Source organism: Bacillus rossius, chromosome 2 (genome assembly GCF_032445375.1).
Source record: "Bacillus rossius redtenbacheri isolate Brsri chromosome 2, Brsri_v3, whole genome shotgun sequence".
NCBI classification, from domain to species: domain Eukaryota; kingdom Metazoa; phylum Arthropoda; class Insecta; order Phasmatodea; family Bacillidae; genus Bacillus; species Bacillus rossius.
The window spans coordinates 121,545,599-121,569,818 of NC_086331.1; the positions used below are offsets into that span (position 1 = coordinate 121,545,599).

The 24,220-nt window shown below is 34.4% G+C and overlaps 1 protein-coding gene across 8 annotated transcripts in view; it reads left to right on the forward strand.

Annotated features, from left to right (window-relative positions):
- LOC134529707 (armadillo repeat-containing protein 2) overlaps positions 1-24,220 on the forward strand; it is a 103,122-nt gene that overhangs the window by 52,908 nt on the left and 25,994 nt on the right. For all 8 annotated transcript variants that reach the window (XM_063364076.1, XM_063364077.1, XM_063364078.1 and 5 more), the window contains 7 exons: positions 457-629; positions 4,172-4,368; positions 6,720-6,888; positions 8,063-8,218; positions 17,082-17,189; positions 20,162-20,327; positions 23,377-23,490. In XM_063364076.1, coding sequence (XP_063220146.1) covers positions 457-629; positions 4,172-4,368; positions 6,720-6,888; positions 8,063-8,218; positions 17,082-17,189; positions 20,162-20,327; positions 23,377-23,490 — 1,083 coding nt within the window. The remainder of the gene's footprint in view (positions 1-456; positions 630-4,171; positions 4,369-6,719; positions 6,889-8,062; positions 8,219-17,081; positions 17,190-20,161; positions 20,328-23,376; positions 23,491-24,220) is intronic.

Here is a 24,220-nt window from a genome sequence, read left to right on the forward strand (position 1 = left end):
TTTTTAGCTATAGGGCTATGAAACAATCTCAAATATTATCTGAATCCAACCTAGCATTAACCTTGAGTATAATAGTACACATGACAAATAGTAATTATTTTTTGTTGAATAAGCATTCACTATTTTAAGTGGAATGTAGTATGTTCTTTCCAGTTGCTAAAGTAGGATTTCGCTAGGTCTTAAGGAGGTGGAAACTCGACTTGTGTAGTCTTTTTTACATGCAAACATGTCATAGATTTACCAATATTTAGCTATATCTGAGGTGATGGGTAAGGTTTTGGCTGCCCACGACTTGAATAATTGTTAGTTTTTTTGGTAACATTTTTACCATTTACTGTTCTAGAACAATCTTTTGCATTTTAGCTGGCCTTTTCCCTTATTTTAATGCTAACATTTAATTGGATAATAGTCTTTGGTAAATATGGAATAAACTGATTTTAATTTTGTATGTTTTAGAAATGTTTGTTGAAGCACTGGGCTCTGCCAGTCCATTGGATGATGCTGAGGCCTGTGTGTATGGATATGGTGCCCTGAAGTTCCTAACAATGAACAATGTCCTTCTGGAGAAAGTCATACATTTGGGCATCTTGGAACTAATGGTACTGCACATGAAAATCATCAATGCGTCGGTAGGTTTTATTCTTCTTGTTATTTTTGTGCACCATACAAAATTATGAATGATATTTTTTTGTGAACATCTTGTTAGTCACACTAACCCATCACTACTACCAAGACATACATTAGTCCCACAAACGAGATGTTATGTCAGCCTCTTTGGATGCAGCCATGTCTGATTATCTTGTTTTATGGTAGAGGGGTTTAGTGTCAACCATGATAGTGATTCACTTGTTACAACACATTGAACAAAATATTCATCCCTAAGATGATTACAATGTCTTGAGACAGTTGAGAGACATTATCATGCTAGAATTTCCTTCTGCTTGAGGTCTAGCGAAGCATCCCACATGAACAGTAAATAATATTTACCTCCACGCAACATGTGGCAACATCTGTTGTTGAAAATCAGAACTACTTGGCCATGCATCTTTCAAAATTAAAAATTAACACTCGCTGATAGATTACTGAAATTAGTATATAAGTATCTGTTTTTAATTTTAAAATCTCAGTTGGTTCAAAAACTATGCAGATGACAGGCTGAACAAGAAATGAAAAGAATTATGCAATTTTAAAATTTTCGAAAATTCTATGAACATAATATAAATATTTGAATTTCTTTGTGTAAATGTTCAGGTTACTTGTTTTTATTTTTAGAAAAATACACAATCCACAAATTTGTTTGCTTACTTGAACATTATTATGTTAATTAGAAGATTATTACATACATGATGTGGCCAATTATTGTACAATAGATATGTATTTTTTCTAGGATTTGACGAGTTAAAGAGGCTATTTCTGTTAACATTGTTTATAAAGTGTACTTACACACTTTTGTAAGATTTAAATAATGACAGTTTGGCTTATGTTAACACGGCTAATAGACACAAATGTTTTAATATTTGCCATTTGAGATAAGAAACTCTAAAATAATCTAGATTATAATTTATTATTATTTGTAATAATTTTCAATCAGACATTCAATTTTTCTTAGAACTTAAATTATACATCTAATAATAACTTCAAGAATATAAAACCCTCACTAAGTATTAAAAAGTTTTTAATAGTAATAATAACAAATAAAATCATTTTGGCACATATAATAAAAAAATGGGATAGATTGAATTATTTCACCGGAGACTGTTTATTTTACAATTTGTTTTTACAACTTATTGCAAAACAGATTTCCTCACTTAAAGCTAGAAATATTTGACAGTTAAGGAGTTGTAGTTCGTTAAAATTCCGATAACAGGAATCAATCAAAGAAAGGTCTAGTTGATTGTCCACATGAACAACCAATGACAGGTTAGGGCCTTAATGCTTCATGTCTTTCATTTTAGTGCAACATATTCTGAAATTGCCTGCAGACAGGTACGAAAGTAAAGAAACCGCCAAGTCATGGCTCAAACCAGATTACAAGAACAGCAGTGAAAGACTGAAGTAAACTCTTAATATTAAATACTAATTTAAACTTTCAAGCATACATGCTAGATAAAACTGAATTTCTTATGTAAATATTTACATTAATTTTTTAGAACAATGCAAATTTTTTTTTACACATGAAAGAGATTTTCACGTATAATAAACACAGATTTTTGACGAAACATGTATACAGTTTTACATAATGTTATAATCCTTGAAATTTTTGATGCGTAAACATCTTAGCTCTCGAATTACGGAATTTGGTAGGAGTAATTTCGTAAAACTGGAACGGAAGTCTATGAACGGAAATGTGACACAAAGATGGCAGACCCACATGTAGCAACATAAACCCATTTATAATAACTTTCGTTAAAATTAGGGTACATACTGTACCTGTATTGATGTGCCAAATTAAACTTTATGATAGTAAAACTACCCTGGAATAGATTTGGTAAACTAAAATAGTCATAGTAAAAAAAAAAACCAAGTTTAAAAAAACTTAAGAAATCTGGCATTACAATGATGAGAATACATATTTCCCCTACCAACTTCTAGTAGTCCTAATGGTGCAGTGATATTACGCGCACTTGTTAACTTCAAGGAACGTGTTTCGAAGCTCATCACTAGAAAAGTTTGTTTACTTTTTAAAATAACATTATGATATAATAATTATGTAATAATGTTGGATCAGTCCAATAAGGCTAAAATTGGTATGTAGGAAATATTTACAGACTTATTTGTCGTTTAAGTAAAAAAAAACTACATAAAGTATACAAAGATACTTAGTGTTATAATATATATATTTTTTTAATGTTTCATGTTAATATTTTAGTAATGCCATAGAAGTATAATTTCTAACGTGTGTGGAAAGTTTATAATCTTAACTGTTTAATGAATTTTAACAAGATGAGCATTATTTTAGTAAACTTTCTTGTCAAAAAACAACTCCAAAGCCGGCACCTGTTGGACTGCAACCTTCAGTTTGAAACGTACTTGCGTCACTTTCGTAATGCTTTAGAGAACCAACAAATTGTTAAATATCTTTGATGCCATGTTTGTCCTGACACAATTTTCCTGGCTATTAAATTGTAGGTATTTTTTAAAGATGCTATTGTATTTTGGTATGATTATTCAAGTTTACAAAATGTATTCCAGAATAGTTTTACTACCATGAAGCTTATTTTGGCACACCAAAACACTTTGTACATCCCCCGATGTTAGGGAAACATGCACGCGTGTATGCTGCCACACGTGGGTTCGCCATCTTGACGACTTCGGCTCATGGCTATAGAGTTTGGGAAGCCTTCATTTCACAGACGAGAGAGCCACACCCGAAGTTCCCCGAAGTTAATGCTCGCTTTTTTGTTTACATGATTTCACAGTATCTTTAATGTAGCTATCCTAACCAAATCAACCGTCCATAATGTTTTAAAGTATTTATAATGTAACTAACCTAACCTAATTGACCATTAGTTATCATGAGTTACAATGAACAAAAAAAAACCGAAGATGCACTATCAGGCGTTTGGCTCTCTCATCTGTGAAAAGAAGGCTTCTCATAGAGTTTTCTGCATGCATGCACATTGGACTCTCTACCTGACAAATTTACTTTGTGTTATGCGCGCTTCTTTAATTGAATTTCTGGTGCATACTAAACTTTTATGGCAAGAGGGGAGGTAGAAATGACGCAGCAGTGATGTCACTGCATTCTAGTAATGCTGCTTGTGTCTGTCTCCTCAGTTTGTTTTAGATAATACCCGCATCCTTACTATTCTCAATTATTATCTTTGTTCAATTAGAAATACTTATCTACAATTTATCTTTATCTATAACTAATGAGCAAGAAGTTCCACTCCTGTTGCGTGTGGACTCCACGCACACACTTTTTTCTTTAATATTTTAACCAATTTTAAGCATAAAATGTACATTTTTATGGATCGCACTAGGCAAATATGAAAACAATAAAATTTAAATATCTGAATAGGTTATTAAATTAGATTACTTTAAACAGTATGTGTATAAGCAAACACAGCATATTTGCATGAAAATAAACATTAGGTACTTGGAGATTATTAACCATTTTATTACCTTTCAATTTTTTTAACTAACTTTGCTTATTTTGTATGTTACACAGCGCCAGGAAAGTGCAAGTATCCCAGAACAGACAAACCATGCTTTGTTTCAATTGACTGGAGCATTACGAAATGTGGCTGGTGAAGAAAATATGTTATTAAACTTCATTGAAACAGGCACAGTTGCTGAGCTGTGCACATCCTTGGATCTTTTCTCGTCTGATCTCGATGTTGTCAGCAACATTTCACGCACCTTCAGGTAAGCCTGTTAGCGAGCTTGTGAATGTTCTTCGATCACTTGTAGTGGCAACGTTATATATCATAAAACGTTTATTTATTTGTAGCTTACAATAATAACCCTGGATTTCAAATATAATAAATCGTACAGTCAAAACTACAGTGTTTTCTCAGTCGTTAATTTGATAGTCATACTTAAAACCTTCCTATTTTAAAAACGCACCCCGTATTTGTAAACATTTAAATGTAGACAGAAGTATTTTTTCACCAGAACAATATAATCTATGTCAACAAAGAAATAATACAACTTGCCTTTGGATTATTCAAATTGTTATTCCTTCGAGAACCACGTATTTATTCAGAATCTACATGTAAACAATACGGACAAATTCTCGAGATCACAATGCTTATTTTATAAGATATAATCCAACGAATAATTTGTATAAAAGCACATCACATGAAAAATAAGATATTATTAGACTGTTTCCAAATATTGACTTTACAGCAAAAAAAAAAAAAACATTGAATTTACACTGAAAAAAGGAATTCATATATTGCGATGGTCTTAGCTATCCTTGAAGAACTACATGAATCAGGCTACATTGCAAAATGAGCAGTGCTCAGCGTAGCATTGCATATGAGCTTCACAGAGACTCATAAAAAATTCCCCAATATCCGTAATTATTATCGGCTAAAATAGAAAAAAAATTAAACCAAATGTAATCAATAAAATTTTAATAAAACACATTCTGCCATTTTGGATTATATCGTAGGAGCCACCAAAATCAAAATCTGTAAATATTAAACTGGAAAATTGGAAAATTTAAAACTCATAAAAAATTCATTAATAATTTTTTTAAAAAAATGCACCTACATCATGGAGTATTTGGTTCAAACCCTGTGAGGGAAAAATAAATATTGACCTATTGCTTCCATAATCTATTTAAGATTGATTTAGTGGAGATGCTTCTATATACATGTGTAAACAGTGATTTGAAGTACATCATGACAGCTCTGTATGTGTATAGCAAATATTCCTATGCAATTTCAACTAAACAAACGATGGTAGTTATGGTTAAAGCTGCCATGTGATGTAAATTGAAAGATATAAGGTCTTTTAAAAATATCCAAAGTGAGTAGAATAAATCATTCCACTCACATTAACAGTGAGATCCAAGCAACTGTGGTTGATAGATTTAACATATCTCTGAAATCTTTTTCGTGAGTTTTCAGCCCATGGAAATTACAAGTGGCTAAAGCTCTTTCCCGATGTTTTACATATCTACAATAATAAGTTCCACCACACCATTGGTTTGACTCCAAACCAAGTGAACGATGACTCTTTGCTACAAGCAGTATATAGTGAAATCAAATAAATTGATCCCAGAGTACTAAAGCTCCTTTTAGGGACTATGAACTGTTTTTGAAAAGGAGTATTCTATTAATTTGTCGCATAATTTTTTTTAAGTGGTGAGAATTAGGAACCATTATCCATGAATGTTTAATTTTGATCTGGACAGTAACATGGTATAAAAAGGATCATGTGCTCCAGAATTTCAAATTATGAAATACCCTTACACGAATTTTGTAAATAAAATTCATCGAAAGCATGGTGAACATTTCCAGGTTTATTAGAAGAGTTTTCCGAAGGTGATTAAGACCTTAGTGACGAGAAAATATAGGTGTTTCAGTTTTCTCAAGGAGCATATAGGCTGTTTTTATTTGTACCTCTTAATTTTTTGCCTCATGTGATGTTTTCTCTTGAATCATATTTTATGCTTCTGGGGTTCCATATTGCTGAGCCAGCCACAGTATTATTAGCTGTTTGTTTGTGACAATGTCATGGGAGTGGGGCTAATGACTTTATTTTTGTTTATGGATGTTTTCTATTTTCTAACATGAATCAACAAAAAATATATAATGTACAACAAGGCATAGCAAATAACCAAAAATACACACAGGAATTCCCCAGAGAACCAAGGAGTCAAATAACTGTCAAACAAATTTAAGAAAAAACACAAAATAAATCACAAAATTAACTAGTTCATCCACATGCTACACAGATTCTGATGTAAAAAGTGTTGAAAAAAATAATTTAAAAATACAATAAGCAACATAAATATTAAATGTGCTATCTCTAGGATATAGTTTGTCTGTTTGTTGGATTGCTATTTCTCTGTAATGTTATTTCAAAATTTAATACTGTTATGTCTTTGTTTGTATTGTATCTGATTTTTGCTCATTTGTTATCAATTTTTACTAAATGGTTTTTCATTTTTAACGTGTATTAGCCAATGGATAACATCAATGTAAAGCCGTATCACAATATCTTTTCCATCAATATTTAATAATAAATGTGTATCTTCATTTCAGCGTTATCTCAGCACAAGATGAGTGTTGTGCAGCCATTGTGAATCAAGATCATATTTTCAAAGTGTTTGTCAAGCTTATTCTGAAGTACCCCGGACATCAAGATATCATTGTAAGACTTGGCTATACACTTGGAAATCTAATGGCAAAAAGTGATGCTGCAAGAAGAAAGGTAAATATATTAAAATAAACATTAATATATAATTTAGATCATAAATTAACTAGGAAAATAATTATGCCCAGGCAATTGTGAATTAGTTAACACTATCACATTCGTAAAGCCAGTTAGCTTGTCAGGTTAGATACAAATGTGCATTAGAGTCATATTAATATTTCGAAAATTGTCTTGTTTCATACAAATTATAAAAATTATGGCGTAATAATATCATATTTATGATTCTTTTTCCCCCTCTGGATTGATTCATGGACACAAATGATTAGTCTAATGCCTATATCAAAGAAAAGGCACCACTGAATCCATTTAGGAACAGTTGTTATGAATTCTGTTACAAGCAAAAAATAAACTATTGTGGCCAAGTCCAATGTAGAATAGTAGAACGTATTCTGAAACTCTACAGTTTATAGATTAAATATTTAACACATATTCTACATGCAGTAGATGGCTTTAAATGTTTTCCATACAGTGACAATGAAGAGGTCTTTTTTAGTGATAATGCTTGGCCTAAGTCTGTGTTAATTTTCGTTGAAGTTGCTTGTGAGAAGAAGCAATGTATTCAATTGTTATTTAGTGTAGAAAGATATTCTCGTGCGTTCCAAAACAGTAACTTTGTGATAATGCAAAATATGATTGTTGATGACAATAATCATCGTCATATATATTCAAACTGTGTTAATACTAACATGACATTTTAAAAATTTAAAAGATGTATGTTGATTGAGCTGGAACATCGATCATGGTTTAATGATAAGTCAGATGTGTGTCTAGTGCTTAACTGTTTTGAATATAAAATTAATGTCTCATTCTGGTCTGGGAATGTTTGGTTACACGGACCTCCTAAGCCTTGTCTATCTATGTATGAATTTTCAACTCAATATGATGTTAAGGAAGAGGCGTCTGTTATAATGGTTATTTGCAATATGCAATTTGATTCTTTTGTTAGTTTCTTAGTATCCTGATGTTGATGAGATGATAAGCACTAATATGGAGAATAAGTTTTTTTTGTACATTGGTTCTAGTGTATAGATGGTTGTAATATTCTCTTGGTAACCAGAACAATTAATAGTTATGGATATGAAATTTGTGCTAAAAAAACTATTTTTCAAATAATTTATTCATAAAAGTGTTAAAAAAACTTACTCAAAATATCTATATATTTTATTTATAGTTCTTCAGTGAAGAAGGTGCAATGAATTCACTTCTGGGTCTTCTAATTATTTATTTGGAAAAAGACCAAGAAATGGTTGACTCACCAAAAGGCCCGAGTAATAATGCTCAACATAATGCTGGCTCAAGTGGCTCTGTTGAAGATGTAATTATAAAGGTAAGGAAGTTCAATTGTTTTACAGTTAAGGTATAACATAATTCAATGTAAAGCTTTTTAGATTATTAGTTCTTGCATGTTCTTTAAATTATTCTTGCAGTGGGGAAGATTTATTTAAAACATGTTTATGGGCATAGCCATTATTAGTTTACACTGTGTGTCATAGAGAGACCACAATATTTGCTCCAAGTAAATGCTGGAATTAAATTGGAATTTAACAAGACAGAAAAATGGTACTTATTTATTTATATTCTTCTAAAGAGTGGTTGCAGCAAATAGGTTAATTCATATATTAAATGTTTACGTGTTGCGTAATTAACTAAAATTCTTAAAAATAACAGTAGGTAGAAAATAAACTTAGTTCCAGGGGCTGGGTTCTTGGTAAGGATTGTGATTGTGGGGACCGCCATTATGGTTGTGATGTCATTTCTACCATATTGAATTCCACAATTTTTAATTATGATATCAGAGCCTTCATTTTGTTTTGTAGGACTTTCCACCAAATTTTATTCTGTAATTTTGTATTATATTATGACCGCCACCTTGAAAATCCGTAATTATTATCAAAAAATAAGGAAAAAAGGAAACTTATTAAAAAATATTGAATTGCAATTACAATAAAAAATTATAGTGGACTCCTCTGTTCAAACCCAGCGAGAGCAAAGAAAAATGGCGATGGGTCATTCCTCTATGGAGGCTACCAACAGACTGATTCCCCACCACTTATACCAATGAATATGTGTTATTCCAACCAGTATGACATCATGACAGTCATCTTAGATCCACCAACTTGTTTATATCTGCTAGAGTGTGCTGCCACTATTTTGGATTAATTTTACCCGCTAGAAATCAATAGTGTCAACCACCAGACCATTGCATCAACCACCATCTTGTCCGCCATTTTGACCATCATCTTTTTAATCTGTAACTATTCGGAAATATCATTAAAAACGTATCTATTAATATAGCGATTGATTCGTTCGATTTCAATACTTGGTTTGATAATTAATTGTTCGATGCAAAAAACATTATTTTAGCTTAAAATATTTATTTAATTAGATACCTATCAGCTCAATTTTACATTTTAGCATAAAATTAAGTTCAAGCAATTAGAAAACACATTTTACAAACATTATTTATCATATAAATTCTACGCTATTACAAGTACAGACAAGCATACTACTAAGGTGTTTAGCATTTATCGATATCTGCATCTGCTACCCACGAAATAATTGGAAGCCACATCACTTAATGTAGGATCATCCATTTCTTCATTTAAGACTCTTCAGCACCAAATACATGTCGAGATACATCGGGACAGAAGCCACCACGAACAGGCTTGTGGTCCAAATCTTCGAGGTAGTAAGCCCTAGGCTCCGATTCGCGAATGTAGGCCACACGTAAAAGTTTTGGACTCCAATTCGCAGTAAAATCTTTCTCTAAGACACTTTTCCGATTGGAGATCCGCACAATGTCATCAAATTTAGCTTTATGCTTTCGTGAATCGTTCATCTTTGTGCTGGGAAACACAGGCAGGTGACTGTCCTTTACATATTTGGGCTTCATTTTCGTAGTAGAATTCACAGTGGAATTGTATACACTTATTTGTTTTGGCAAGATATCCCATCACTTTTATGTTCCGTTAGCCACGAACTGTCGCTACATTTTGGTACGCAAAGTTCCGCTAAACCTCTCTACTAAATAAACTTTGGTCGATAGGTTAAGACTTATACTTTCTTTACAAAATGCCGAAAATTTATCAATCCCAAAGAAACATGGACTATACTTCATGAACTAAGAAATGCGGGTTACACACATATTCTTCATTTATATAAAATTGAAAAAAATTTGAATTTACTAAAATATGGTTTTATTTCTCCAAACCCAACCTTAAGGCTGTAAAAAACTGTCAATAACTAATAAAATTGAGAGAAATACATTAGAGTTGTTGAAACCAGTTGAAGCCAAATGAAATTGGAACAGTTGGAGCCAAATGCAGTTAGAGCAATTGGAGTATTTGGAGCAGTCGGAGTAGTGGGAGAATTTGGAGACCAAATGCTATTGGAGCAATTGCAGCAAATGAAGTCGATTGGAGTCATTGAAACCTGACAGATCGATTGGAGCAGTTGGAATAATTAAAGCTTTGGGAACCATATGGAGCGAAATGAATTTGAAGCATTGGAGCTAGTTAGAGCAATGTTTGAATATGATTAGTAATTTTTTTTAATAATTTGGTTCTTGTAATTCATAGATTTTTTTTGTCTTTATGATTGTAATACAGTTTATATTGTAAGTTATGCACATACTGTAGCCCTGGTGTTGTGGAGATGCTTGGCCTACATTCTTGACATTGGAATATTTCTTTGATCATTACAAATTTTCAACATGGCGGTGAATGGTCGACAAGATGGCAGACACAACAGCAGCTAACGATCTGATGATTAACACTACTTCACACTGACGGTTAATATATAAACCAATATGGTGGTAGGGCATTCTAGTAAACGATGTGTGCATTACGCGACACCATAGTTCCTAGTAGCAAGCATTGTAAACAAAGATGACAGTATTACACTCTAGCAGGTGACGTGTACAACAAGCGATAATAGTGCTTCTAGTAACAAATATATATTAACTCATATAAAAAACAACAAGCGGAATATGTGTAATTTTTATGTATATCTTATTTGATTCTTTGTTTGGTATATGTCAGAATGACCATCTGGTCAACAGACTAAATTTTACATACCAGATGTCTGACCTGTCATGGTTCAAATTACCTCACTTCCTTTGTATTTTGTTAAACAAATTTATTTAATGTGTATACAAGTGCCATAATAACACTGGTAGGTAGTGGAACATTGATCTTATGTGCATGAAACAATGCGATGCTGGCACACACTAGGAACAAACAACATAAACGAAGAAAGTGGCATTTAGTGAATGAAAACTAAATTGCGGGCTCCAGCAAACTAAAACCAAATTGCTGAATCATAGATGAGTAAATGTTCTAAAATCTAATATGGCAAAATGTTTCTAGAATACAAGATGGCAGAATTAAAAATGGCGGAATCCAAGCTTGTAGCTAGTTTCAAGGTCATCGATTATAGCAGCCAAGGTCAATTTCGTGGTCGAGGTCATGAAATATGGTGGCCATGACATCAAAATTCGAGATGGTGGCTGATCATCCCAGTCCTTGCCCAGCACCCAGGGTCAAAATGAGCATGCATAACAGTTTTAAATCCCTATGCATCAGTGGTGAGAGTAGAGCAGTTCTGGCTCATGTCAAAAAAAACACAAAGGGATCCACTTGATGAAGCCTCCTTTCACACCCCTAACTTCTCCTCCTAGTAATCCCACACAAATTAATACAGTTGTTTCACTCTCTCCATCTCCTTCTCCTGTGTGGTATGCTGGTTACGTCTGCTGTCTGTGGCCATCTTGGATGACGGCACTGTTGTTTTCGAGGATTGCAGATTGGTGTCGCCAGTTTCGGTAATTATATTTATTTTGTATAAAAATCTTGAGTATGGTGGCTCAGGATCAACCAATCAGCATAGAGGTCCATCTCAATGCTAGAAAGCAGAGACCTTAGCCACTTAGCTAAGAGGTTTGTTAAGATAAAAGGAAATAAATAAATAAATATTTGATTTCAATTATTGTGTTGTAAGTATGTTAAGAGCATCTTTGAATCCATACTGGTAGTGTGGTCTGCTGAGGGCCCCATCTTTAGTTCCAACTAATGCTGGTAGAGTGTACCAAATTTAATTCCAGTGATGACTGCCAGAGGGTACAAAATTTAAATTTCAAAAATAATATGGAAGAGCATACCACAGTCAGCCATCTTTAATGCAATAGTCATCTGCTAGAGAGTGCTAGTGATGCTCCACCCCACCAACCCACTACAATGTATTTAGAAAGGGCACTATCTATAATTCAAATGTGTAGGCACAATGCACCTAAGTAATCATCCTGTGACATGCATAGAGTGTATAAGGTAAGTTTTCAGTCACATGTCCTCCACCAGCCATATTTGATTCAGGAAATGGACAATCTTGGATTTAAATGTGTTGGTACTATGTGTCGTAAGAATCATTCCATATTGTGTTTTAGATGTTTGCTTAGAGTGCATGATGAAATCTTTTGAGAATATGGGCTACACCTGCCAAAATATATTCAGGAAAAGGTAAAGAGGAAACATACAAACATTATTTTGAATGCATTAGATGCATGCATGAAAGGTATAAGAATGTTTCAGAGCTTTTTATTGCTTAAATGTTATGTCTTTAAATTAGTGATAAAATATGCTGTTATAGTGCCAGATCTCAGTTACATTGCTACATCTTAATTATAGTTCTAACTGTTATAGTGCTAGTTCTCTTACTCTCCTTCACTAATAGTTTACTTTATTTATTAAATAAAACAAATTACATATATTTTTATAGGGAGAGAAATTTTTAGGTATGTGTATTCCGTTATCTCAACAAGCATTAGTTTTTAAGTGTTTTTTTCTCATTATGCTGTAGTGTTATTGCTATTTAATAAAAGTGTTATATCGCACACCGAGAATAATAGGGCCACATCTCAAAAAAACTACATTTTACAGGAGAGTGAATAATTGAAAGTTTATTCTTAGCCTCAGCAATCAGGAAGTTCATAATGTCGGCACTGTTTCTATGGCACAAGTCAAAATATGGCCATGGTGTATTCCAACCCACCCTCAGTTGTACGAATAATAAGGCCGCATGTCAACATGTGGCTATATTATTCTGATTTCTGTTTTACAAATCTAAAATGTAATAAGGACATATCTCATCTCAGGTAAATATTTATTGTACTACATATATGGCCTTGTTATACCGAATAGATATAGCCATAGACATTACAAATATACAAAAATGTAAAAAAAATTTGTTGTTGAGATGTGGCCCTATTATTCTCGGTTTGCGATATGTTAGATATTATATAGGTATTTTTACAGCATTAAATAAAAAATATTTAATTGTGAAGTTCAGACTATCTCTCTTCTTATTCTCTTGAAGTGGTGAAAGACTCTTGAAGAAAGTACTAAAGGCTCAATAGTGCATGTCTTAGGCACAAAGCGATCCATCTTGATGAAACCGGTAATTTTTTTTTGGTATTTTCACATAACCTTTATGAGTACACAAAACTTCAGTAATGATGTTAGTGAAACAATCTAGGTGGCACAAGAAGATTAATTATCATCAATTTTGTTATTATTGTTTTCAACATTTTATCTCCCTTTTCATAGAGCCAATACCTTAGGTGTTGATCGTAGAGGTTTCAGCTGAGGTGGTTTAGGAAATCACAGTGGTAGCTGCAGAACACCTTCACATTTGGGAGCACTTCCCCAAGGAAACATGCCAAAGTGTCTGGCAAACCAATTGCTTCACACAGACCAGATTGTTGTAATCCGGTCGGCAGTGGCGTAGCGTGGTTGGGGCGGAGGGGGCGGCCCGCCCCGGGCGGCAGCCCGCGGGGGCGGGTGGCCAGTGAAGCGGGTTGAGATCTGATCTATGATTCATTCATTACATGTGTCAGACACACTATAATGTTCCATTTTTATCTAGAATTTTGCGCACCAACTATTTTTTAATATTTATTTAAAAGAAAAACTGCGAAATCACTGACAGAGCTCTTTATAACGTTTGTTTGTTTACATAGGAACTGCAACATCGCATCACGCCGCGCCGCCCGGCGCGCGCGTGCCGAGTTGAGCGGCACTCCTTATTATGTTAATTACTCATACAAAATGTTTTGTTTCACGCGTCGGCCCGTGTCGATGCCTCTCTTTCGCACTCATTGAATTTAGTACTACGCATTGTACTGTAAAGTTTGACCTTAACCCAGGGCAAACCAAACAACTTCCGCAAACCGGGACACAGTAAAACTCATATATTGCCCCGTACCGCGGGCGCAGGTAAACCCAAAAAAATATTAAAACCCAAACTAATAGCAGGCTTAAAAAATACTAATAAGGTTGCGAACAGTGAGAGGAGGCAGCAAGTTAAAAAGACACAAAATTTATATGACAACATTTAATATATATATATATATATCATAAAATCGTTTCATCACAAATCGGTGCATCCATCATAAAATACATACCCTATTACTACTTATAAAAATAGCTATATAATAATACTAAAAAAATACTTTAACAATTCCCCCGAAAAATTATAATTTGATCATATACTTCGGAGCTCCGAAAATTAAATATAATTACCAAAAAGGCGTTAAAAATATATAAGAACATAACTCCGATAGACTATCAAACTTGACTATATTGTCGATTGAACAAGAATTGGCTGCTAATATTTATTTTGACAAAGTTATTTCTGACTTCGCTGCTCATAAGGCCCGTAGAATCCGCTTGTAAAACCGCTCATCCTATTTTAACTTCAATAAAAGGTACCTCATTGCATGTGAAATTTAATTTTAACTAAGCACCTATAGAATGGGGGCGGCAAAATGGGTTTCCCGCCCCAGGCGCCGAGATGGCACGCTACGCCACTGCCGGTCGGTTTTCTGGTCTTCGAGAGGCCTCCTCCCAGAAGCTGACTACTAACTCAGTAGGCATGCCTTGCTCTGCAGAGACAGAGTTCTCTTCCACCTCTTTGGTGAAGAGTGATGCCACAGATTCGTTTGGAATGTTCTCCATAGTCATTGTGGTAGACTGTAAAACAACACATAATTAAAGCAACCTACTCACATAATATACGAGAGATACAGACGTTTGTGATAAAAATGAATGAGAAATATCAATGGCTAGCAGTTACAACACATAATAATGTTAAATTAAAATTGAAATCAAATCATGTTAGCAATAGTAAATAATGCTACCAGTTGAAGCATGTCAAAATATTAAAAATGGATTATCAAAACTACTTCGCTGTAGCAACAGGATTAAATAATTGCAACATGAAAGCAGGTAGTATTTAAAATGATTTTGCAATTTTATTTCCAAATGCATATTTAAAGTGTCCAGTGATACAAGTTCGGGGAGGCAATAAAGTGCTGTTGTGTGCCTTCTACCAGTTCTTCCCAGAGGGGAAGAACTGGTGAATCACTGAAGATTTCCTACGACCCTGCTCGAAGACTATGCATATCCAGTGCATGTTTTGGGGAGGCAGTGAATCAATGTTCGTGCCTTCAATCCAGATAGCCCTCCGATCATAAGGAGGGCATGTATATCACTGGAGGTTTCATACGACTCTCAGAGGAGAAGCAGAATCGGTTTTGGGAATCGGGGAGATTCTACATCACCCCCTGACAGCAGCAATGGTGGGTAACTTGCAGTGTGTTTATGTATGGATAAATAAAAAATTAAATGGAAAGAATTATAAATAAAAAATATATATAAATTAGGCTAGGATGTTAAGAAAAAGCAAGTTAGGTATTTGGGTCCAGGAAGAAATTACATCATGGCAGTACTGCAATGTCATTCTTAGAGAATTAACAATTCATTAGGTGCATCGTGCCCTCACATTTGAATCCAAGATTATTCTTTTTATGGATCCATTATGATGGGTCGGTGGGGTGAAGCATTACTTGCACTACCTAGTAGACGACTCCTACATCAAAAATGGCCAACAGTGGCTTGCTCTACAAGATACTTTTTGAAATTTAAATGTGACATTCTCTGGCAGCCGCAACCACTGATGGAATTAAAGATGGTATCTTCTAAAAATAATAGTTGTAACTAAAGATGTTGCCCCTGGCAAACAACACTACCACTAAAGATACCCCAGGACTAATCTCAACACATTATTTGAAAGTATATGTTAATTATTAATTTAATTATTTCTTAACTGACCTGCTAGCCTACTGGTTAAGGTCTCTGCTTTCTAACCTCGGGATGGACCTTTAAGATGATTGTTCTATCCTGAGCCACCAAACTCAAGATTTTTGTACAAAATAAATATCATTGGAGAAACGGGAAACACATACCAACAATCCTCGGAACCAACAGTGTTGTTATCCAAGATGACCGCCAACAGCAGACAACAAAACAGCTATCTACTGTAGATGACACCAGCATGTTAAGGTCGAAAAGGAGGTGGAGGGAGTTAAATGCCTGGATCCATTTGTGTGGGGTGACTAGAAGGAGTAGTGAGAGTTAGGCAAGGAGACTTGCTCAACTGGATTACTTGTATCAATTTTTAAATGAGCCAGAACCACGCGCTCCCCCTACTTGTATCCTAAAACAATTAGTTGTGTTTTTTATTTGAAATATTATCAATATTTTTATTGTTACCTGTCATATGCAAAATTTGAGAAACAGGTTATAATGCATAAGTGTTACCACTGTTTAGTATAACAACATTTAAATGGTTTTATATGAATCTGTAAACATCCTCACATAATGTGCCCGTGCATGTTTGATGATGGTTATCTGTAATATATTTGTAACTATTTTTATGATTTCAATTTATTTATTTTGTTTCGTGCTTATCAACATTTATAAAACTATTTCTGATAGGCACGACTATGCGAATAAAGTAAGTGAACCCTAATTCCATTTTTCTAACATTTTGTTTCTCACTTTATTTTCAGAATACATATACATTTTTTGCTTGTTTGTTTGTGACGTCCTTCCCAGCACATTGGAGCTTACATTAGACACAATTGGTCATCTGTAAACTTCAAATTGTTGTACAGTAGCATACCAATTACATTTTTGGACAGACCTTAACAAGTACAAAAGTCAATTTTACTTCTCTTCTAATAGCTTTTGTATTTAAGAAAACTATTTATTTGGGACTTGTATAACATATCTTAATAGCTGGCATGCAATAGCTTAAGCTAAAAGATTTTTTTTAACAATTTTGTGTGTTTTCAGACTGTCCGTATCATTGCAAATATGAGCATTAATGCCATCGTGGGAAACAAACTGGCATGGGACTTCAAATGCAACATGTCAATGAAGAGCGGATCCTCCAGTGTGAAAGTAAGATAGTAAATGTTTTTGACTTCTTTTTAAAACTTGGAGAAAGCTTTTGCCTCACATTTGATCCATTTGCAATTCTGAACCATGCTTAACCTGCAGCACAGTTAGCGAATGTGTTCTCAATATGTGTTTTTTTTATCGTATTAGTTTCCAAATGTACTACTGCTCTCTCCACTGGCTGAATTCTTTAGCATATGGGTGATATTATATTGTGCACGCATGCTTTTAAGATACTTAATTTGAATGCCTAATTCACAATACCTTCTTCATTTCAATTCTGTACTTATTAAAATAACTCTTTGTTAACAATAGTTTATATTTTTTATGTTTAGTTATGTGTAACGTATTTTAAGTTTGCTTGCAACTTACAATTATTGACGGTACCAGCTTAGTTCTTATAATTGAACTAATCAAAACATGAAACTGAAGCCATTGGAGCAATTGTAACAAGTTGAGCGATTGTAGCCATTGGAGGAACGGTAGCCATTGGAGTTATTGTTGTCATTGGAACAATCGTAGTCATTTGGAGAATTTGTAGCCAGTTGGAGCCTAATGAAACTTCAGGCAACCGTAGTTAGTTGGAGCCATTGGAGCCATACATAGCATAATGGAGCAATGTGTGAACATGATTGGTGAAACAGTTTTTAAATAAAATTAATACAAAATAAAATGAAACTGAAAAAAATGAGTGACGGGCGATTTGCCTAAAGTCATTTCGCCTAAAGGCGTTTTGCCTAACGTCAAATTGCCTAACGGCTATTTGCCTAAATGCGATTTGCCTAAAGGCGATTTGCCTAATGTCATTTTCCCTAACGGAGTTCTGCCTAACTGTGTTTTTCCTAACTCTGATTTGCTGAATGGCATTTTGCCTAATGGCAAATTGCCTAACGGCGTTTTGTCTAATGGTGAATTGCCTAACGGCGTTTTGCCTAACTACGATTTGGCCAACGACGTTTTGCCTAATGGCGATTTGCCTAACGGCATTTTGCCTAACCTAACCTAACTTTGTTTTGCCTATCGGCGTTTTGCCTATCGGCGTTTTGCCTATCAGCAGTTTGCCTAACAGCGATTCACCTAACCGCGATATGCCTAATGGCGTTTTGCCTAATGCCGAATTGCCTAATGGTTTGCCTAAAAGAGGAAAAAGCGTTTTGCCTAATGGCGAATTGCCTAATGGCGATCAGCCTAACGGCATTTTCCCTAACGATGTTATGCCTAACGGTGTTTTGCCTAACGGAATTTTGCCTAACGGCGTTTTGCCTAACTGCATTTTGCTAAACGGCGTTTTGCCTACAATTAGGCAAAATGCCTTTAAGCAAAACGACACATGCCCAAAAAAATTATACTCAAAATAATGTAATTGGTTGATGTTTTATCCCATATATTATACCAGTGACTATGAGTATATACACGGGGATCAGATGGCAGGGTCCTCAGTTCTCCTGTTGTTAGGCAGAATGTGAATCTGCTCTCTTCAGTATATAGTATGTTTTTTTGGACAATCAGCATTGTCAATGTCAAGTTAAATCTAAGTTGTAACATCATCATCGAAGATACTGATGTCAGCTACGCTGACACTTTATGCGATCTTGAAGCTAACAGCTCCAACACTACCGTCTGAATTTATTATACAGTCGTCTAGAGGAGACCTTAATTCATACAATGACATCAACATTGGTGAAACCATATGAGTAGAGGGAGCATGGGACATTTTTCCCTGTTTCAACAGTACACTGACAGTTAGGGAAAAAATTATGGTACACTTATTGTAACTAAGTAGGAAATACCATGGAATTATCGTACTACATGCCAGAACTATGGTTGTCATCTGCAGTACATGATCATTGTGTTGTCTACAGTAGGTGGCCATTTGGTCGTCTGCTGTCGGCCACCATATTAGTTCCAAAGCTAGGAAATAGGTGTTGCTGGTGTTGCCGAATGTATTTATTTTGTACAGAAACCACATTGGTTCGGGAGCAAACTGAAGGATGCAGATAATGTTGAGGTTACAAAGTGGAGATTTTAGTCACTTGGCTAAGAGGTCAGTTGGAAAATAATTAATTTAAAAAATAACCATACATGCTCACAAATTTTTTTTATATGTTAGGCATCAGGGAATCGTAAGTAACTTACTGGTGTTGCCAGGTAGAGAGTGCAATTTTTAAATAAAAAAAAAAAGAAGTAGCTAACGGGTGCCACATTAAAATTTTGAAAAAAGGTTCTGGTAGAGAGCACCACTAGGATATTACTCACAAATGTTTGACCACCATATGCATTGCAAGAGTAGTCTGGAAGGAGGAATTGCCTTTTGTCCTTACTATGCTTGCACATTGTGCCTAAGGTATGCATTGATTTATGTGCAACAGCACACGATGAAATATGTTACGGTGCTATAGCCATCATAATGGATTCAGTAACCACCATCTTGGGTTCAAATGTGTAGGCATGGTGTACCTAAGGCATCATTCCATATTGTGCATATATTACATCAGGAAATCTTTTAATGTGCTACACCAGCCATATTGGATTAATGAAAAGGTATCATTATCAAATAGCTGCAGGAATAGTGCATATAGCTACATTTCATATATGGCACATGCGAAATGCATAAGGATATAATGTAAATTGTGTACTAATATTGATAGTTATAAATAAATGAATAAAAGTTATTTTAGTGACAATTATAATTTTATGTAAAATAAATGAAGATTTTTAATGCTATAATATATTATTATAAAAGTTTATAGTGCTAGTATTTTTTCAAGAAACTTTATATTATAAATAACTCATTTTGATATATGTTTTAAGGAAGAGAGTATCATGCTAGCTCTTTCTTAATAGTCATTCTTTGTTTATTTAACATGAAATATTTATAATGGTGATTAAATTAAAGTTATATAAAATGGTAAAAAAGTGTTTATAGTGGTAAATAATTATTCAAAATATATTAATAAATGTTTCGAATTTTCCAGGAAGATGGCCAATTGCTGGATATTCTTCTGAGCTTATTGCGCCGAAAATCTATACAAGATAGTGAAGAATTGGTCCATAGCATACTGAGTACACTGAACAATCTCTCCTACTATCCATGTAACAGCACCAGCAGCTTAAGTGACAGAAAACTTGAAATTGCACAAGGTAATATGGTTGTTGCATTAGCTTGGTAAGCTAATTTTCGCATGAAATTTTTTTTTTCTTTTTCAATATTGGCTATATTATAGGTTAGTCACTAATGTAGATATGTACACTACTGTTGATGTATGTTAAAATACTTCTATAAAAGTGTCATCAGCATTAATAACAGTAAATATTTAAGAAATTTCTTTTAGAATTTTTAGTGGGATTGAAAGGGTTATGTTCGGCTGAAATAGAAGAATGTGGTTTTATATTATTATTTTATAAAAAATATAAACAAATTTGAGCTTTAAAAATTTTTTTCAAAAAATATGTCGCATCTAAACTTCACTGTACACAGAATTGAATTTTTTTTTTATCCAGACCCTCTCGAAGGTACCTTAAGTTTTAGAAACCTAAAAAGTATTATCTGATTTTGGGATTTTTTAAAATAATTATTCATTAAATTGCAACCATCAGATATCCCATTCCCATCCTTGTACTACAAATTATCCCGAAATGTTATCCAAGGATATCCTCCAGTAAAACTACACAACTACATGTATAGGCAAAACCTACCTGTATAGGTAAAAATAAACAGTACCTGGGCACTGCAAAATCATCACAACTCACACAACATGTCTCGTGATCAAATGCACTGTCCATCCAAAACCACCCTAACATCTGTTTCACCAGATAACCATTTTTCTCCAAACACAAACACATTATCTCTTTGTGTGACACAAGTTTTTAACAAAAAAAATCCCCCTTGACTATGCTACATTTTTATCTAATTCTATATTAAATTCTCTATCCATTAGGCGTTCTACCAATGCACTTTTCTTATTTATTGGCTCTATGATTTTTTGACTGCACATATTTTTAATATCTCTGATTAGCTTAAAAATTCCATATTAAAATAATATAATAAATGACACTTTCAATATATGTAAACAAAATAGCTTAATAAATAGGTGTGTTAAAAACTTTAACATTTAGTTGACACTGTGGAAGGCCTGGGAAGTACCTGACAGGCGCTACGGGCGTTGCGGTGCTGCTGTTCACTAGGCCGTTGATGGTGGGTCGTGGGTACTCTGCCCCGCGTGCTTCGCCATGTACACGGCTTGAAGTCTAACCTGAACTTCCTTACTTGGTTGTGAGGCCGCTCGGCCGGGTGGAGGACGGAATGGTGCGGAATAATCGTAGACGACACAGTTTATATTAAATTGGCTTTAATCCACGGACTTCTCCGGTGGTACGCATGGGTACGCTGTACTCCCTACACATACACTACGCGGTGGCAGAACTGCTCTAAAAGCTATGATAATGCGCTATGCGGCATCTGAGCCGTTGTACAATTACACTAACACACTCTGATTACAAAACAAAACACGACACTAACATAACACTGTGAATTTGCCGCGGCAGTCTCGCGGGGACGTGATTACTAGTTCGCCGGAGACGGCCAGCGCCGAAAGTTAATTGTCTTAGGAGGGCTCAATGAGCTTGATCCTAAATTCTAGTCTACACTTACGTGAGGTTGTAGCCGGCAGGCGTATGCGCGGTGATCTTAACGAAAACGAGTTGGCTGGAGTCGGCCAGTGCCGTAAATTGCGTGGTCCGCAACGCGGTGCGAAATCACCAAGGAAACGGTCGAGATAAGCCCGGGTCCGCGAAATACACGCCGAGTCTACGTGAGCAGCAATGAATTAAAAAGGTTTGGTTATTAAATCAAGTACAGAGTGAACGATCGGTGGAACAAAATTGAAGGCTGCTCACGGACACACGTCTTGACCTGGCGCGGAGTGGTTGGAGACTGCCGAACATGGCCGCCTCGCAAGGGAGGGAAACTTTCACCTCCTTTGTGAGTCGGTGCCAAAAACTTATATCAACTTAAGTTTGCTCTATTATAAGCTAAAAAACATGTTCCAGGTGCTCAATTAAAGGATAGCACCTGATAAGTGGGTGCTTAAGGCTTAACAACTGTTTTATAGTATTTAATTATTTGAATTGTGGCATCAAGTTGGCGACTGTAAATTCATTAACATGTTGTCTCACTGTGAACTGTTTTGGTTGGATTTCTCCTAATCTGACTCGATCATTGTCACTGGCACTTTAATTAAGGCCAGTGGCCGCGGTGACTGGTAATGAGGTTCGTTGTCTGCTCCGTGCGTGCGGTGCTCTCACGGAGTAGCTACGACGCACTTGTTTAATGCCTGTGAATTAATAATTGTGTCCTAATGTCTTGTTCCTTAATTGTTTTATGGGGTCGAGCCCCCGAGGTTTCGTGCCCTGAAGTTTATTTGAGTCTAGTGGGGTCACGCCCGAGGCGCTCGCCTGACTCATTCCCGCTGGGCTAGGGGTGCACTCCGAAAACGGGATCTGGTACTAGCGGTGCGGAGCACAGGCTTAGAGGCCATGGTCGGGACGACGTCAACACAAACTAGAGAATTTCACTAAAAATAAAATTAAACACAATATATCTTTTAACCATAATCATATATATTTTATTTATTTGTCGTTGTAATTAATAATATATCTGTATTGGTATAATTTTGAGAAAGCTGTAAAGAATTGAAAATACAGGTTTTTTTTAAACTGTTATAGTAAATATTTTAGTTTGTTTTTGTCGTAAGAATGTTAAACATATTTGTATTCTTGTCATAATTTTGGGTTAACTTTAAAGTGGAAAAAATTTAAAAAAAATTGTTATGAACGTTTTTTTACATTTATGTGTTTCTCTGTGTGTTATGTTGTCACATTTATTGTCACTGTATGGGTTTTTAAATTGGTTGTTTTTTTAACAGTGTTTTTGTGTAATAGTGTGGTTTGTATATTTGATTTTTCTGTCATTCTGTTAATGGCCTTCAGCTGTTGGATGGTTACTAAAACCAAACAACATAAATAAATAAACAGCTTCAAAATTTAATTTTGTTTGCTGTTCAAAATTAGAGTAAATTTATTGTTTTAGTTAAAACTATAATAAAATGCATTGTAGTGGTACGTTATGCATGAATGTGATATTGGCTAAAATGTTCATAAAAACACTAATTATGTTTTGATCTGTTCATAGTTTTGTACTCACTACTAAGAACGACTAACCTTGAGTGTCTCATTGAGGCAACTAGGATTTGTGGCAACCTTACCAGATCCAAGGATGTTCGTGATTTTATTTTTCAAAGTGGAGGTAAGTTTATTATTTGTGTTTGATATGTTCTGATATTTGGCAAAGATGATAAGTTTTTTCTCAAAATTCGTAATACAATAAATTATATGTGGGACTGCGCAAGCACTTTACAAAAAGTTATAATTTGCTATCTCAAAAATGTTTAAAAAATTACTTCTATGTTATTATGATAACCGATGAAATAATAATACGGCCATGTAAAAAAATAGTCAAGAAACTATTTTTAATAAATATTTTGTACATTACACACAGCGTAGACAGTATAAATATACAAATAATATCGACACACTGGCACACTGGTTTATTTTTTTTTTTCTATAATAACACAAACACATACTCTACAATCACGATAATGTCAAACACATTTCATAGTTGTCACAAAAATTTAAAAATTCAAATATTAATTTTGCAACACTCGCAACAACATATTTGTGGAGCATTATTTAACTAAAATTATACTAAATTATTGAATTTGTAAATATCTTAAACACTTTGCACCACAATATTAACATATAATTTTTAAGATACATGCAGACATTTATTTTATAAAGCCTGTCTTGAGTACCAAGATTATAGCGCATAGCTGAGCTATTCAGATAAGTCGCCGGCCTTTTGCATAGCATGTAAAAGTCGTTGGTTGTCCACCAATAAATTTAGATTTTTTCTTGATACGTAATCAAATGCTTATGCTGCAAACCATTCTTTAAATGTTTACTTTCAATATACTGAA